Source organism: Anneissia japonica, unplaced genomic scaffold (genome assembly GCF_011630105.1).
Source record: "Anneissia japonica isolate Jap-2015-1 unplaced genomic scaffold, ASM1163010v1 scaffold287910_len238722_cov194, whole genome shotgun sequence".
Classification (NCBI taxonomy): Eukaryota; Metazoa; Echinodermata; class Crinoidea; order Comatulida; family Comatulidae; genus Anneissia; species Anneissia japonica.
In genome coordinates this window covers 16,141-32,047 of record NW_022703989.1, presented here as the reverse complement: position 1 = coordinate 32,047, position 15,907 = coordinate 16,141, and the positions used below count along the sequence as shown (strand labels likewise).

The 15,907-nt window shown below is 37.5% G+C and overlaps 1 protein-coding gene across 1 annotated transcript; it reads left to right on the top strand.

The window, feature by feature from the left end:
- Positions 1-3,307: 3,307 nt before the first annotated feature.
- On the top strand, positions 3,308-6,762 carry LOC117104552. Its single transcript, XM_033245413.1, has 2 exons — positions 3,308-3,637; positions 5,969-6,762. Exons 1-2 carry the CDS (start codon positions 3,632-3,634, stop codon positions 6,302-6,304), a joined length of 342 nt encoding a protein of 113 aa, XP_033101304.1. The 5' UTR covers positions 3,308-3,631; the 3' UTR covers positions 6,305-6,762.
- Positions 6,763-15,907: the final 9,145 nt, after the last annotated feature.

The following is a 15,907-nucleotide window of genomic DNA, read 5'->3' as shown; positions in this document are numbered from 1 at the left end:
GTAAATAAGCATCCAGAGTTTAAAGACACTACAGTATTTAACATTGCGAAAGTTCATCATCGTCATGATCATCCTTTTCAATTTTCTCCCTCTTCCAAGGTGTTACTGACTGTCAATCTTTCCATTCAGCTACACCATCCCTCCACTTCTTACTGTCTTACACATCATGCTTCTTAAAACCAATCAAAAAAATTACGGAACTATAATGTCTCGGCTATATAATGATGTTCAGATGGATAAATAAACAGCTTAGAATTCAAAAGTCTTCAAAATTTTGCCTTCACCTTCAAGATATTTATGGATAAATATCACTTGATAATAAAACTGAAACAGAGAGTTATGTTGAAACCTATGATCATTCCAGCAAATCAAGCACATTAGATTATGCGTTTTGGTCAAGGCCTGTGTGAGTCTCAAAATTTTTTTTAGCAGAAAAGATTTTAAGAGTACTCTATGAACATTTTAGGTTAAACTTCCATTTATAAGAGAATCTGCAACAGTGTAACTAGCAAAAATACTTGGTTAATTGTATTTTCAGATACGCTACCTGAGTCTAGTTGGTCGTGGAGATGTTGCAGAAACAGCAAGACGATTAATGAAAAAGCAAGGAACAAATCAACTGTGGTCAAGCTTCAATGTGCAAGGATGGAAAAGCAAACGAGGGTTAAAGAACACAAGATTCTTCCCTGTCATAATCGGTGAGTATTAATATTAATAAGTGATTAATTAGAATGATTAGTTCACTTAAAGATTGCTTTAATATGTGTATATATGGAAGTTATGTGCCGATCAGCAAGATTGATTTTTTTTTTTTTTTAATCACAAGGCCAATTCGTCTTGAAGGCTGGAGGAGAAGTAATTTTGCAGTCTAAGTTTGTTTTTAGTAGGGTAATCAGACAATTATTTGTTACTGAGTGTGATGTAATTATGTTGATTTGCGCCTTTGTTTTTCAGGAGAATGTGTAAAAAATCATCACGGTGTGAAGGAAGATGCCATCGAAAAGTGTCTTGGGGAATTCCTTAAGAGAACGGCTTATCTTCCAGGAGGAATGAAGTACAAGGTAAATCCACTTTTCTTTCATATTTGAGGAGCGAAAAAGGATTTTTATCTAAATGAGAACACCATATCAAATTAGGGGTAGTTAAATGGGCACACCCATCCTAGAAATTTCACTTTCAATTTAACATACATTTGAAAAACATTTTTAGAAAAGGTTCCGAGCGAAATTGTTGAACAAATACAATTCTCTCAGGATCATCTCCAGACTTTTTAACGTCATCAAATTGGCAGTGTAAATTTCTTTATTTCCAACACAAATCAGTAACATGTGATGTTTTGTGTAAACAAAGTAAAATACTTTGTCTGTGCTTCGTTTTTCTGTAACTATGTTGGGCAGAATATAAATTTGTTAAGAAAAAATTGTGCAAAACATAAGAGAAAATCACGAAAAGGCAGTATGAAATACTTTAAGTATAAGGAAGGTAGGCATCCCCCCCACCACAGACACACACAAAAATTTGGAATATTGTTTGCTTGCTTTAAATTTCAGAAACCCAAAAGTGACGCTGACAGTGCTCCAGTTGAAGCTGTCTCTGAGGAAAATGTCATCAACGAGGAAGCTGTCATCAACGAGGAGGCTTATAATAATGTTGAAGAAGTAGGAGGTTCTGACAATGAGGATTGAATAGCATTTTCCATCTGAGTAATCTAATACTAAGTTGGGCTTTTGCTATATGGTACCCTCCTTTCCCATACGATTCAATATCTATTTTTGTTTGTCAGTGGGAGCTGTTAGGTACGGAAGCCTGTTAGTGTCACCAGTGTATTATTATTATTATTATTAATTAAAATTTCAGATCCGTTAACTGGCGGCCGCCAGATAATTATGTGGCGGCCGCGGATCTGGCGGCCGCCACTTAATTACCTGTGATACCCAGTTTGCGGTAGGTTACGGTATAACCTTACTTGATGCAGAACAGGCACCAGCTTCCTAAACGTAGGTAAGTTCAAACATGCATTTATAAGCCCCTTATAATTATTCAAAGTATAGTAGACTATTTAAAGTATATTGGTGGTGTTTCCCAATTTTACCAAGATCACGATATTATGATTTAAAGGCAGTGTCAACGCTGTTATAGTGGGTAGTGTAGGCCTAGGCTATAGGCCTACTAGGCCTAACTAGAGGTGGCGGCTCATACATTTTCTGGGTGGGGGAAGATGAGGGACTTGTGTTTGTATGCCTGAGGAACGGGTGGGTTTGGGAGGAGGTTCCCTTCCGAAAATATTTTTTTTGACAATAGGCAGGCCTGACAATAGGGACCTCTGGATGACCGGAAATGGCACTTTACCACTGTGAAAAAATGCTTTGGCTTGGTGTAACACAGTTGGCTAGACCACGTTGTCAAGACTTCTTAATTAATTTTGGTCAGTCTTGTTTGTTGTTCGGTTTTCGCCATTTAAGGTACTAGACTCTGAGTGTAATTAGATAATAATTAAATTTGATGAAATTATATCTACATTAGTAGTTTGACTATAACTCAGTTGTTCCTTACAACTGCTATTCTATACCTACCGTTTAGAAGATACCGTAAATGCTCGAATATGCGCCTCGGCGCTTATAAAATTTTTGGAAGCTTCAGTGCGGCATTTATTTGAAAGCGGTGCCTATTTGAAAGCGGTGCCTATTTGAGAGCGGCGCTTATAAAAACAAATTGGCGAGGCACTTTCCATGCCTGCTCCCATGTTACTTATTTCACGTATTCCCGTAGTCTATCATAGGTCTTTTATATCATCCTAATTATAAACGTTCATAAAGAAATACTTGTCTTCATTGTAATATTTGTTCATTAACACTTTGTCATTGTATTTAAAACCCTGTTTCTCAAAGACACACAGCGTAATATAATTATGCTCTCGATTAAGCGACGTGGCACTTATTTGAGAACGGCGTTTAGCGTTTCTCCGAGCATTTACGGTAAGCACTTTCTTGAAATTTTCTCTGTGCATAAAATACAGTAGCCAGCCGTTACTAGTTTACACGATAAAGTGGTTGTGCTTGCCTAGAATTAACTCTCCCTTTTTTCTGTCATCTAGGACACTCCCACTAAACAGTAGGCATATATGGATGTGGCAGCACTGTACTTTAATTTGGGACTTTCATACAAAGAGATATTGCGAGCTCTTGCACTCAATCATGGCTGCGTTATTAGCATGAGCACTCTGAAAAGATGGTTGTCAACTCAAAACCTCTTTAGAAGAAAGAATTATGCTGATGTTTTGGTAGACTGGGTTCCAATCCCTAATCTTTTTCTTAATCAGTTGAAATCCTTAAGATTAAATCGATTTTGGCACATATGGCGTTCCATATTACTTATTTGCATGGCGTTCCATAGTATACTTTTTCTGGGATTAGGGACTGGGAAAACAGTGAGTATTTCGAGTGCAGGCACCACGATTTCATGGTGTATGACGTATTTAACAACTGTGATTTCCGATTGGCTAATTACCGCGGCATAAATTAAATATGCTAATTATGCTTCCCCTCAGCCCAGCTAATGATAAGGAGGATTCAGGTCAGCTCAGCTTGTGCACTGCGACGAGTGCTAGGCCCCTATCACAATTCGTCCAACCATGCAGGTAATATTTAAACACACCTTCACAACAGACGTGTGCTGCATAAAAAGTAACCAATAAATACAGAATTATTATCGATATGATACAGTCAAGCTCATGCTTTCTCGCCGGGTTCATTTCAGCACATTCAGATTTGGGCCTAGCCTAGAGAGAGCACAATAGTCAATATTCACGTTGGGTTTGCAGACATCTATTTGAAATAGGCCTACATATTAGTTTTAACATACTGACAGTAATGTAATCCTTTGCATAAAGCTGTATTTCCGAGATTTAAACAATGAATAAATATATCAATTTTTTTTGTTTTTAATTAACATTTGATGAGAAAAGCTAAGTAATAAATTATTGCTTAATGAGAAAGGTTTAATTTATTGTTCATTGTACAGTATGTTGGCCAACAAGGAGGCCTAATTGATTTAATTTCATGACATCCATTTGTTTTTTAATACATTTATATTTTAATCTTAAATTAATCACAACACATTTCACCCCTTAGTATCACATTTTTTTCTTGTATTATTTCTAAGTTACAGTGAGTAATATGCAACTCCAAATTTACAAACAAAATTTATAGCATTCTATTGGGCCATAAATAAAACAAATAGACAAAAGGGAGAAAATGACATTGTAACTGTCATTGTACCAAACTCAAAAAATGATCCAAACCACAGTGATTTTACATTTTAAACTTTATTTGTTGATCTTTCAGTGTTTTACCATATATATTATAAAGTAATTTAAAGACTGACGCAACTTTACATTAGTTCCAGCCTCATTGGTACCATCATCATTTTATCTAGAGACGAGTCTCATAGGCCTGGCTCGTCCCGTCCACTACACCAGCTGTAGGTGGTTAGTTCATGTTTCGCCGCGCTAATCAAAATTTTTCTCTTTGCTCTTGGGAATACAGACGGGCTGCTCCTCTTTTTTGTGACTTTCACTTGTTTTTAAAAATACGTAAACGTATCCGCGACATCCCCCGTAGCTTATCCAGGTATTCATTGTCTTCAATTTTGTGTCCCAGTTGCGACAGCATATGACAGCTTTTCCGTTGGCCTAGGCCTAGCGGTGGGCTGATAAATATTCTAGTCTTTAAAATACTGAGCCTCGTGTGAACCTAAGGCGGTCCGCGAAACAACCACTTTCTAGACTGCAGCTTTTCCACGCACTCGATCTTGTGCGCAGAACAAAAATTTCTCTGGAATACAGCTTTTTTGGCATTTTGGTTGGTGTTTTCTTTTCCTCCATTAACAGTACCACGATATTCCACACACCTGCACGGTGTAGCCATGTCCCAACTTCCTGATTTCTCTCTACATTCGTGGCACCAAAACGAGAACCGTTTGATTGGTTGACCTTCTGTCATAACATTCACCTTATTGCCAAATACGGCATCCTAAAAATTACTTCATGCTTGTCACGGTCAGCGGTCTGCAATCGATTTGATTCACTCTTTAACAAGTCTCTAATTCTCATCAAATAAGTTTCTCAACATAAACTGACACTGGTGGTGCTTTCTGAAATACGCTAATACTACGAAAAATCCATAAATTAGAGACTTGTGGCAAGTCTAATGTTTTGGATGTGGCTCTGTTTATAAGTGAACAACTGAAAGAATCTGGTGGATTGCATGGATACAGGTAAAAAAAATATTATAAAAAAAAAGATGACCAAGAGTTTTGGAAATAAACTCCAAGATGCTTATTTTCACTGTTCTATTTAAAATAAGTTCATTCCAGTCCAGAAAAATACTGGTATTAAAACCCGGATTGGAGTGGCAGGCTGGAGAAAGGTAATGGAAAACTGAGCTTCTTAACAAAACATGTAAAGTTTAATGCGTTAGATTTAATTAGAGAATATGCAGGCTGCAGTTTTTACAGAAGGAGTTCAGCTCAGAGTTATAAATATATGTTTACATACCCCTTTTCGACAGGAATAGATATAGTTCATTATTGCTATGTTCTTTGGTTGTCCCCATTGGTTCTGTGGGATAAAGTTTTAGGGAGGGGTTGAAGGGCATACTAATTTTATTTTCTGCAGCATAATCGTACTAGGTTTGATTTGACCAAAATTGTACTATTTAACATTTGTTGGAACGGTTTATGTGCCTACCGCCCTCCCCCACCCCGCCACCGAACGTTGTAGGAGGCAATTTAAGTTTAGGTGGATGCGCTTCAAGTGCATTCAAGCAGGCTTAGCTATTCCTCGACAAGTAGTCCATTCTCCTCTTCAAATGTCAGGTCCGTTTAAAGTTCCACGGCCTGTTATTTCATCATTTTTTAAAGAAATTCATATTTTCATTAATCTCCGGTGTTATTTCTTGTTTATTTGCAGAATGATTTAGATCGTGTTGTTTCTGTTTGGAACTGTCACAACATTCGACGAAGCAAAAATGAGAATGTTCCGGATGGAAGGCCTGTTGTAATGTACACTATGCCACTGCTATATGAAACAAGGGATTACTTGATTGCAACAGAACAGACTGATATAGATGCCTGCTGCAATGCATGTACATTCAGGGAAGGAATTCCATGTGATCCAGAAATGTATGAATTACTCGAAATTTTGAAGGTTCACCATGGACTCGAATCACCTGCAGATGTACACCAGGCATTGGATTTGTATCATACGCTGCGACCTATTGTTTTGCATGCATTTAATGAGCTGTAAACCATTTCTCACACAGTTTCTGAATAAGACTTGCCATCACCCCCGACCTCATAATTGTAAAAAAAAAAAAAAGATATTGTATCAATACTATAATACTAAAAAAAAAACAAAAAACACCCTATAATTTATAACTATTGGTCGAAGCATATGATACAAATCCAATATTATTTTTCTCTGGATTACATCGTTTCTGCAATGCGAAGTTTGATCAATGTCAGTCATAAACATGGTTGTTTATTTCTTTGATGTAAATGCCAATAATCACTTATTTTGTGGGAGTTCTATATTATAATATTCAGACAGATCTCATGAGTGGCTTTTATACAGTATGGAGAAAGTGTACCATTTTAGCAAGATTTGCCTAGGTCGAAACTAACTCCGACTATAAAATTGATTTGATGATTACTTTCTGCAAGCACCAAAACGTTCGGAAATAAAAATGACTGAAATGACTTGTTCAGAGAACCTTTCAGTGCCGTTGTGATTTTTAATCATGCAGGAAATCCTCCCATGCCTCTTACAATGATGCATTGTATTTTCAAAATAACAATTCATTCAAAGAATGGAATTGATCTTCAACTTCATCCAACTATATGATTCCTTGTTTATTGAACTTGAAATTAAATCAAGTAGAAATATCATCATTGGTGTTGTCTATATAGCTGCGTTTATTGATGCCTTTGAACTTTTATTAATTAACTTGTCTAAATAATATAGAGACGTTTACTATATTATTTGAACACAAAATATAATTATTCACAAAATGGATCGACGTTTCATGTCCATCATGGATGCATTTTCAAGATCATGTGAACAAATTAAAAATATACATGATAGAAAACCAAATGTATGAGAAATGAAGTAGGATTTTAGTATCCTCAAAATAATGCATTTAACAACAAATACATCCAAATGTAAACTGCAAACCATTTTAACATTTTTTCGTCAATATTGGTTCTATCCTTGCCAACAAGCCTGATGCAAGTTTTAAATCTTACCTTCCTCGCCTCTCCGTAAATTCTTTATTCCTCACTCCTATAACCACTGATGGGATCATTGGCTTGTAAGGCGTTTTAAGATTGATAAAGCACCAGGTATTGATATCTCCACATCAATGTAACTTTATTATTGCCAAAATAACTGTAACACTTATAAATTGTTTTTCTCTCATGAAAAAAAAAATGAAAAATGGAAGATTCCATTAAACATATTAAACATATATTTTTAAACTCTTAACAAATTAATGGAATTATAAACACTTAAGTCCACCTAAATTATAAGTTTGTTTTGTTAAATCACTGTAAAACAAATATCTCGATTATCATGATACTTAATTTCACTGTTCCCTGAAATAATTAAACTACCATACCTCCCCATACTTTATCTTCTGGTTTACAAAATTACAGATGTTAATTTGCTATCTACTTCCACTTATGTTGACATCATCTACAGGGCATACAACAGGTATTCATAAACAAAACAAAAACATGTTACTATAGTTTAGTAACTCCTAATCTGCTAATTTCAATTTAAAAACATTATAACAAAATCATCTAATACATCCTACATATCTATGTACCTTTTTGAATTCTCCCATATGCCTATATTAATCATTATATTACCAGTCACACAATGTCCATTTGCCAGTATCTGTTCTGGAGTAAAGTCAGAAATTCTGACTTAAAGGTCATGAAGGGCTCAGCTGTGTATAAACGTGGAATTTCTAGCACACATCCGCAGGTATGCGCTGTGTGGCATATTATGGTTGTTTCGGTGAATCTATAGCACTTGTTTTGTCTTGTACAGTCATGTCTGCACCAGTACAAAATCTTAGGAATAGGGGCAGGTGACTCATATCCATCTCCCGAACCAGTCTCTTCAGGATTGAAGCTAGGGTATTTTCATCTGCACTTATTGAATCAGGAAATTGAAATATCTTCAGCACTCGTTTTGTGCTTGGCTTCAGTTGCCTATATATCTTATCGAGATCATCTGGAGCAATATTCAATGTTTTCAGTATTCTACTCTAGCAGTCTGCAACAAACATTGGCATCTGTATGATCTCCTTGTGAGCTATTTCTGTTAGAACTATTTTTAGACTAGCAGCATCTGTCGGGATTCTTTTAGAATCGTGTCGAGACATGAGATCCAAAAATTCCTCTTCATCAACTGATGAAAAACTATTGGAAGCAAGAGCGTCTTCCAACAGAACTCTGTCACAATCAGGTATCATCTACATAAATGCCTCCATAGAATTGTTCCCTTGGCCAAACAGAACCTGCTGCATAAAGGGCATTGCAATCTTTACGGGAAACATATGTTCCTGTCTATATGCTAGATGCCTCTGCTACAGCACCCCAATGTGTACTGCCCATGTCATGCCTAAGGACTGGAACAGAAACTGTGTTTCCAGTGGTACATTGAAGATAGAACGTCTGATAGAACTCTGAAAGGGCGTCTCTCATGACCCCTCCGTTGTCCTCTGCTATTTCGATTTCTCCATTTCCTTTCACCATTTTTGCTTCAAATGTAGTTGTTCGGCAATTCCTATTCTCTTCTAAAGAGAAAATGTCAACAAAATCCTGAAAAACATTTCCACGGTGTAGTTTAATCTCTTTTACTATCGACAGAGTATCATTAATGTCTGCCATATTTGAATATGAGGGTAATTGAACTTCAGACTGATCCAACCAGGCAAGAGTATCCACTTCTATGAATTCTGTGGGTATGTTATAAACAGGCGATTGATTGTCATGTATGGGTGACAATGGCGGAGATTGTGCTGAAAGATTTGACGCCAAATCTGATTCCTCCAAAGCTAAGGCAGGCAGTGGTTCTGTCATTTCGTCCTTGATAATAATGACATCCTCTTTTTCATTAGTGTGTGTTGCTCATGGAAAGTACTTGTCTTGTTCGAACACTATATCTGGGAGTTCGTCTGAGGTGTCAGTGTCGTGTGATGAGGCTACTAAATAGCACCAATAGCATGCTTCAGACCAAGATGCTGTATGACTTGTTGAACAGATTCATCATCACTTATAAACTGATTGCCAATGACATCTGTTGCCAAGTCAAACACGAAATCATCAACAGATCCTAATACAGTTTTTTCCATTTGGGAAGAACAATGGCACAATTCTTTCAATTACTTTGTTTTTCTTAAGTTCTTTTGAAACCCTAATCTGCCGTATCCCTCCACCTAAAGGGGCACGAACCTGTCGGAAAGAATCACCAATACTAAGGCAGCAGCCAACAGTTATAGCACAATCTGTCTTAGAAGCTATAGGTGACTGTTTCTGTAAGGTGTGATTGTCTGTGTTTTTCTGGCATGCTTTGGGCTGAAGAGCTTTAAGTAATTCAAGTTTTCTGCTGAAGTTTCTCCTTCCTGCTTGCGAGCAAACACTCTGAGAGATACCCTGTCCTCCTTTACAGGAAAATTACTTTTTTATCAATCTGCAAAAGTAAAAAAACAAAAAAAACTAAATAACATGTGTGTAACTTTGAAAACAGAGATTACATGGGAATTTGTGTATGTATTTGTGTATTTTGCTTTCAGGTAGGGCAGTGCCCTACCCTGAAAGCAAAATATTTTTGATTCTTCTATAGGAGAAATGCATGAGAAATCAGATTACTCAGAAGATGAAGTGACATAAGAATAATTTCAACTTGAACAATTTTTTGACTCAGGCACATTCGACTTAGGCGAGTTTGCCTGTATTTGCATATGCCTTTTCCATGAATCGGTAGACATCTTCAAGTGATGACAACACCCAAGCCAGTGGTGTGTAACCAACAAAAAAAAAAGAACCCAAGCCAGTGGTGTGTAACCAACAAAAAAAAAGATGAGCTTTGATAATTTTGTGTTTTAAAAATCCTTAACTCCATAACGAGGGTCGTATCACAATAATTTTTCTTGGAAAATGTTCTTAAAAACTATTCTACACCACTGTATTAAAATAGACCTAATTAGTGCAGTACAACAGTAGCTGGACTCGTGCAAATTTCAGTTACCGTTTGACTTACAGATTTCTATTATTATAAACTACTAATTTGGGTTTTAGAAAGAAATATAATAATCCATATTTTTAACCAAGGAAAATCTCTATATCATATGTTAACTGGAACTTACACGAGTCTAGTTACTGCAATACTTGCTGTACTGTACTGCACAATAATTAAGCCTATTCTAATACACTAGTTAGATAGGCTCTACTTTTTTCCAATATTATTTCATAGGTCAACACAATGTTTCAATTTTTTTTAATCATAGTGTGGTGTAAAATATTTTCCAGGGAAAATTATGTGATACAACCCTCTGTTATGAATTTTTAAATAACATGTCAAGAATTCAGCTAGCCTCACACAGTGGCGGCTCTAGGATATATTTTCTGGGGGGCTAAGTTATTCGACAGTGTTGTATGACGTACATAACTTATTCTCTGTTGTCACATCCAGCTGCCGTGTGGCGCTGTTTAGCGTTGAGTTGCGAATAAATCGGTTGTCAAGCAGACGGCCATTGAGTTATTACAATCTGGTTTTAGTGTCTTTCATTATTCTTGGTATATATACAACATGGTGTCAGAAGTGGTAAATTACATCAAATGGATTAGATGAAATTACAAAGAAGAACCTATACCACGACATAGAATCTTACAAATCAACACAGTTGACAAGAAAACAATGTTTTCAGGCGCTGGTGTTATCATTGAATGGTCAGGAGACCCTACTCAACCGAGTAGAAGTAGGTGGTACGCTGACGCCTGCGTGAGTACAATTGTTGTTTACCGACGAGGATAGGATAGGCCTACACAAAGTGTACGGTACAATTCGTCACCATTAATTCATGCACAGCATAGGCTAGTGGAAGGAAGATGGCAACTTACCAAATACCACCACCTCCACCAATGATATTCAAGGATGATAACGAAAAACAATGGAAAGTTTTTCAACAAAATTGGGAAAATTATTTAATTGCAACAGGATTAAGCACTAAGGACAAAACAGTTCAGACAGCAACATTAAAGTCAATAATGGGACCTGACTGTAAAGAGCGATTGTTGAAATTAGAATTAACAGAAGCACAATTAAAAGATCCAAAGGAAATTTTATCCAAGCTGCAAGCTCACTTCACACCCACTTGAAACGTTTTGTACGACAGATTTATATTTCATGGTGCTGAACAACAACCAAAAGAAAAAATCAGTCAGTATGTACATAGACTGAAACAGTTGGCAGAACCATGTAAATTCGGAGCACTCAACGATGAAATGATAAGGGATTATTTAGTATTAGGTGCATGGGACAAAACAGCTAGAGTAAGATTGTTCCGCAAGAAAGAATGCAACCTGGAAAGGGCAATTGAATTGCTTAAAGTCAGTGAAACAACGACGCAGCAGCTATCGGAAGTAGCTGGGAATGAAACACAGGTGGTGAATTTTGCAAAGAGTCAAAAGAGTACAAAAAAGTCAGACAAACCAACAACAAAGAAAAAACATGGCAAAACCACTACAACAAAGAGTAACAGCACACGGTCAGGTACATGTCGATATTGCGGGAAAGTTCACGAATTTAAGAAAGAAAAATGCCCAGCCTACGGAAAAAAGTGTGGAAAATGTGGTCTACAGAATCACTCCAAAGAGATGTGTAGAACAAAACAAAGAAAAGCAGTGGTCAACAGAGTAGAAGACACTGATTCAGATGACTCAGCCTTCAACGTTGAAACAGTTGGAGGTATATGTGATAATAATAAAGGCAAACTAATGGTATCACTGCACTTACAAAACACCAGTGGAGAGGTCAAGGCGGTAAAATGTCAAATAGACACAGGTGCTTCATGCATGCATGTCATATCGAGACCTGCAAACACTGGAAGGTACAGACAAGCCGAATATGAGACCTTCATCAACAACACTGAAGATGTATAATGATGAAGCAGTTGCAGTAAAAGGAGAGATTATCATAACCTGCCGACATGATAAGCAGAAGGCAGAAGTAACCTTTAAGATTATTGACACCACACAAGCACCACTGTTATCAAGCTCTACATCAATAGAAATGGGTTTGATACAAGTAGCAAAGCATATTAATCAGATTCAAAAGAAAGATAGCAGTCAAGAACTGGAAAAGAAAATACTAAAACAATACCCTGAAGTGTTCGAAGATTTTGGAGAACTACCGGGGGAGTATCACATTGAAATTGACAGAAATATCACACCAACCAAGCATCCAGCCAGGAAAATTGCAGTTGCAATAAAAGGAGATGTAAAACAGAAACTGCAAGAATTAGAGGCCAAGAAGGTGAAAAAATCACTACACCTACAGACTGGATCAGCAATATGGTGGTCGTGAGAAAACCAGGCAAGTTACGAATCTGTTTAGATCCATGTGATTTAAACATGGCCTTAAAACGTTCACAATACCCAATGCCCACAGTTGAAGGAATTTTGCCAGAACTAACAAATGCAAAGGTTTTCTCCATACTGGATGCCAAGGATGGTTTTGGCAGGTGAAGTTAGATGGAGCAAGTAGTGAGTTAACAACATTTGCTACTCCATTTGGAATGTACAAATGGTTAAGACTTCCGTTTGGAATTAATACAGCTCCAGAGGAATTCCAAAGAAGGCAGCATGAATTAATCGAAGGATTAAAAGGCGTACAAGTTGTGGCAGATGACTTCTTAATATATGGCCGTGGAGAAACCACAAAGAGCAAAGAAAGTAAATCTGAAGCTGAACAAGAGCAAAATGAAACTTAGGCTAACAGAAGTCAAGTATATTGGACATATACTAAGTTCAGAGGGAGTGAAAGCAGACCCACTCAAGGTCAAAGCCATCAATGAGATGCCTGTACCAGACGACAAGAAAGCAGTACAGAGGCTGATAGGCTGTGTAATCTATCTTGCTAAGTTCTTACCTAGACTATTCCAAGTAGCGGAACCATTGAGAAGACTCACAGACAAGGAGGCACATTTTGACTGGATGGAGCATCACACAGAGGCATTCAACAAGATAAAGCAGATGTTGACTACAGCACCTGTACTGCAATACTACAACATCAAAGAAGAAGTAACAATACAATCTGATGCCTCAGAATCAGGGTTAGGAGCTACTCTACTACAAAATGGACATCCAGTAACATTCGCATCCAGAGCATTAACAGGAGCAGAAAGAAATTATGCTCAAGTAGAAAAAGAGTTACTCAGTATACTGTTTGCTTGTGAAAGATTTGATGAGTACATCTATGCCAGGGAATTGATCACGGTACACACGGATCATAAGCCTTTGGTAGCTATACACAAGAAGCCTATATCCAAAGTACCAAAGCGATTACAACGGATGCAGCTAAGGTTGCAGAAATATAAATTGGACATCCAGTATTTGCAGGGCAGTAAGATGTACATAGCGGATTGGTTAAGCAGAGCATACTTACCAGGACATGAGAAAGAAGACAAAATATTTAAAGAAATTGAACAGATAAATGCAGCTGACTACATCAATGTTAGTAAGCCAACCCAGTACCTGCTGAAGCAAGCAACAGCTAGGGACAGTCAAAGCCAAACACTCCAACAAGTTTGCAACAGTATTCAGTCGTCAAAGCAAGCGGATGTATTCCTGTGAGCTCCGCTAGGCCTGCAATACTCTTAATTGTCTGATGTTCTACCCGCGAATTTCAAACGACTTTGGCTGCTATAGGAGCTATGCAAGGACACTCCCTCAGCCTAAATCATCGTGCAATATTATTTCTCTGTCAACATTTGGAGCCTAACCTAATATTTTATATGGAATTGTATTGCTTTTTTTAATTTGCCTACTGAAATTGCTGCTGTGATTTGATTTGTTTGGGGAATTTTTGATGTCTTCGGATCTCCTGATTGTTTTTAACTGAATTTTATGGTGTTTTCCTTTGTTAATTTTGGTGTGTTTTCGCGTACTGTTCTTCTTGCTCGGATTCTGTCTTCCTGTTGGTTTGCCCTGTTTTTGAGACTGATTTATTGAATATTATTTTTAACTTGTTCACTATAACCTTCTCCTGGACATACGTGAGTTGACATACCAAGCATACCAAGCATACTGTCACCGTACTGCACTAGTTACAAAGCACTGTTCTACTCTATTATAATCATGATCACAAGATGCCTAAACGTTTTGTACATGAATGCTCGTAGTATTATAAGAAAAATTCACGACCTGCTAGCCCTTGTTGAGACTGAAGATCCTCACATCATAATTATAACTGAAACCTGGCTACAGGAGGACATTTCTGATGCCGAGCTTGGATTGTTGGATTACACTCTTTACCGCAAGGATAGAAATAGAAGAGGTGGTGGTGTGTTAATTGCAATACATAAGAATGTTCACTCTTCAAGTGCATCCATCATTGAAGTTTGTCCTGAAGTTGAACTTGTGTGGACAGAAGTATATCATTTCTCAAAAAAATCACTGATTGGGGTTTTTTATATGTAGTGAGCCCTCTATATTATCATTATACGACAGTATGTAGATATGCTGAGACACTCATTAAACAGGTATCGTAGAGACTAGACGTACGTGAGTCCAGTGTCTGTGTTGAGTCAACGTATACGAAATTACAACATGGTGGCGAGCGGTGTTTGCTAGCCTCACAGTTAACCAAAAGTTGTTAGGTTGCATGGTAAGCTACGGTACGTATCCAGGATGGCTACCAAATCAAAAACACCTTTGATGAATTGGGCGTCGGAGGACCTATACAAAGAATTCAAGAGATTCAAACAGCATTGCTATTTTACATTTAACAGACCTCTATCGGAGAAGACCGAAATACAGAAAGTCAATTATCTAATGACTTATATGGGTGACCGTGGCAGAGAAATATTTGAAACATTAGACTGGGCGCTAGGTGTAGCAGGCCAAGACAATCAGCCAGCCACACCAGCTGAAAACGAAACATTGACAGGCGTTTTCGATAGATTCGAACGATATGTTAGGCCGAAAAAGAACGTCATAAAAGCAACCGTAGAATTTCTGCCTGTCTCTTAGAAGGTGAGCCCTTCAATAAATTCTTAACGGATTTACGAGTCCTCGTAAAGCGTTGTGAATACGACGACGAGGATAGAATGCTTAGGGATGCCATAGTAGTCAAGACTAAAGAGCATAAAGTAAGGGGAAAATGTCTAGACGCAGGGGACGAGTTGACACTCGAAAAAGCGATTAGCATTGCCCTTAATTACGAGACCCAGGAAAGTCTCAAAGTCATGGGAGGAGGCGAAGCACATGTGCACAAAATAAAGCATGTGAACAAGACTCACAAAAATAAAACAGCGCCCCCAACTTACAAAGGGAATAAACGAGACTCGTCTACAACGAAATGTAATAGGTGTAGATACAGTGCAAACCATGAGCAGTGCCCTGCAATGGGACGTACATGTAGCAAGTGTGATAAGCCTAATCATTTCGCAGCTGTTTGTAAAACTAAACTGATAAAATCAACAAAACCTAATCAGCGTGCAGTGAGACAAATCACACATTCTTCATCAGATGAAGAAAATGAATACACAATTGGTGCAGTCACAGCCAGCATAAATTCATCTGCAGTCTATGCGCGTATGACATTGGAAGGACGACCTAT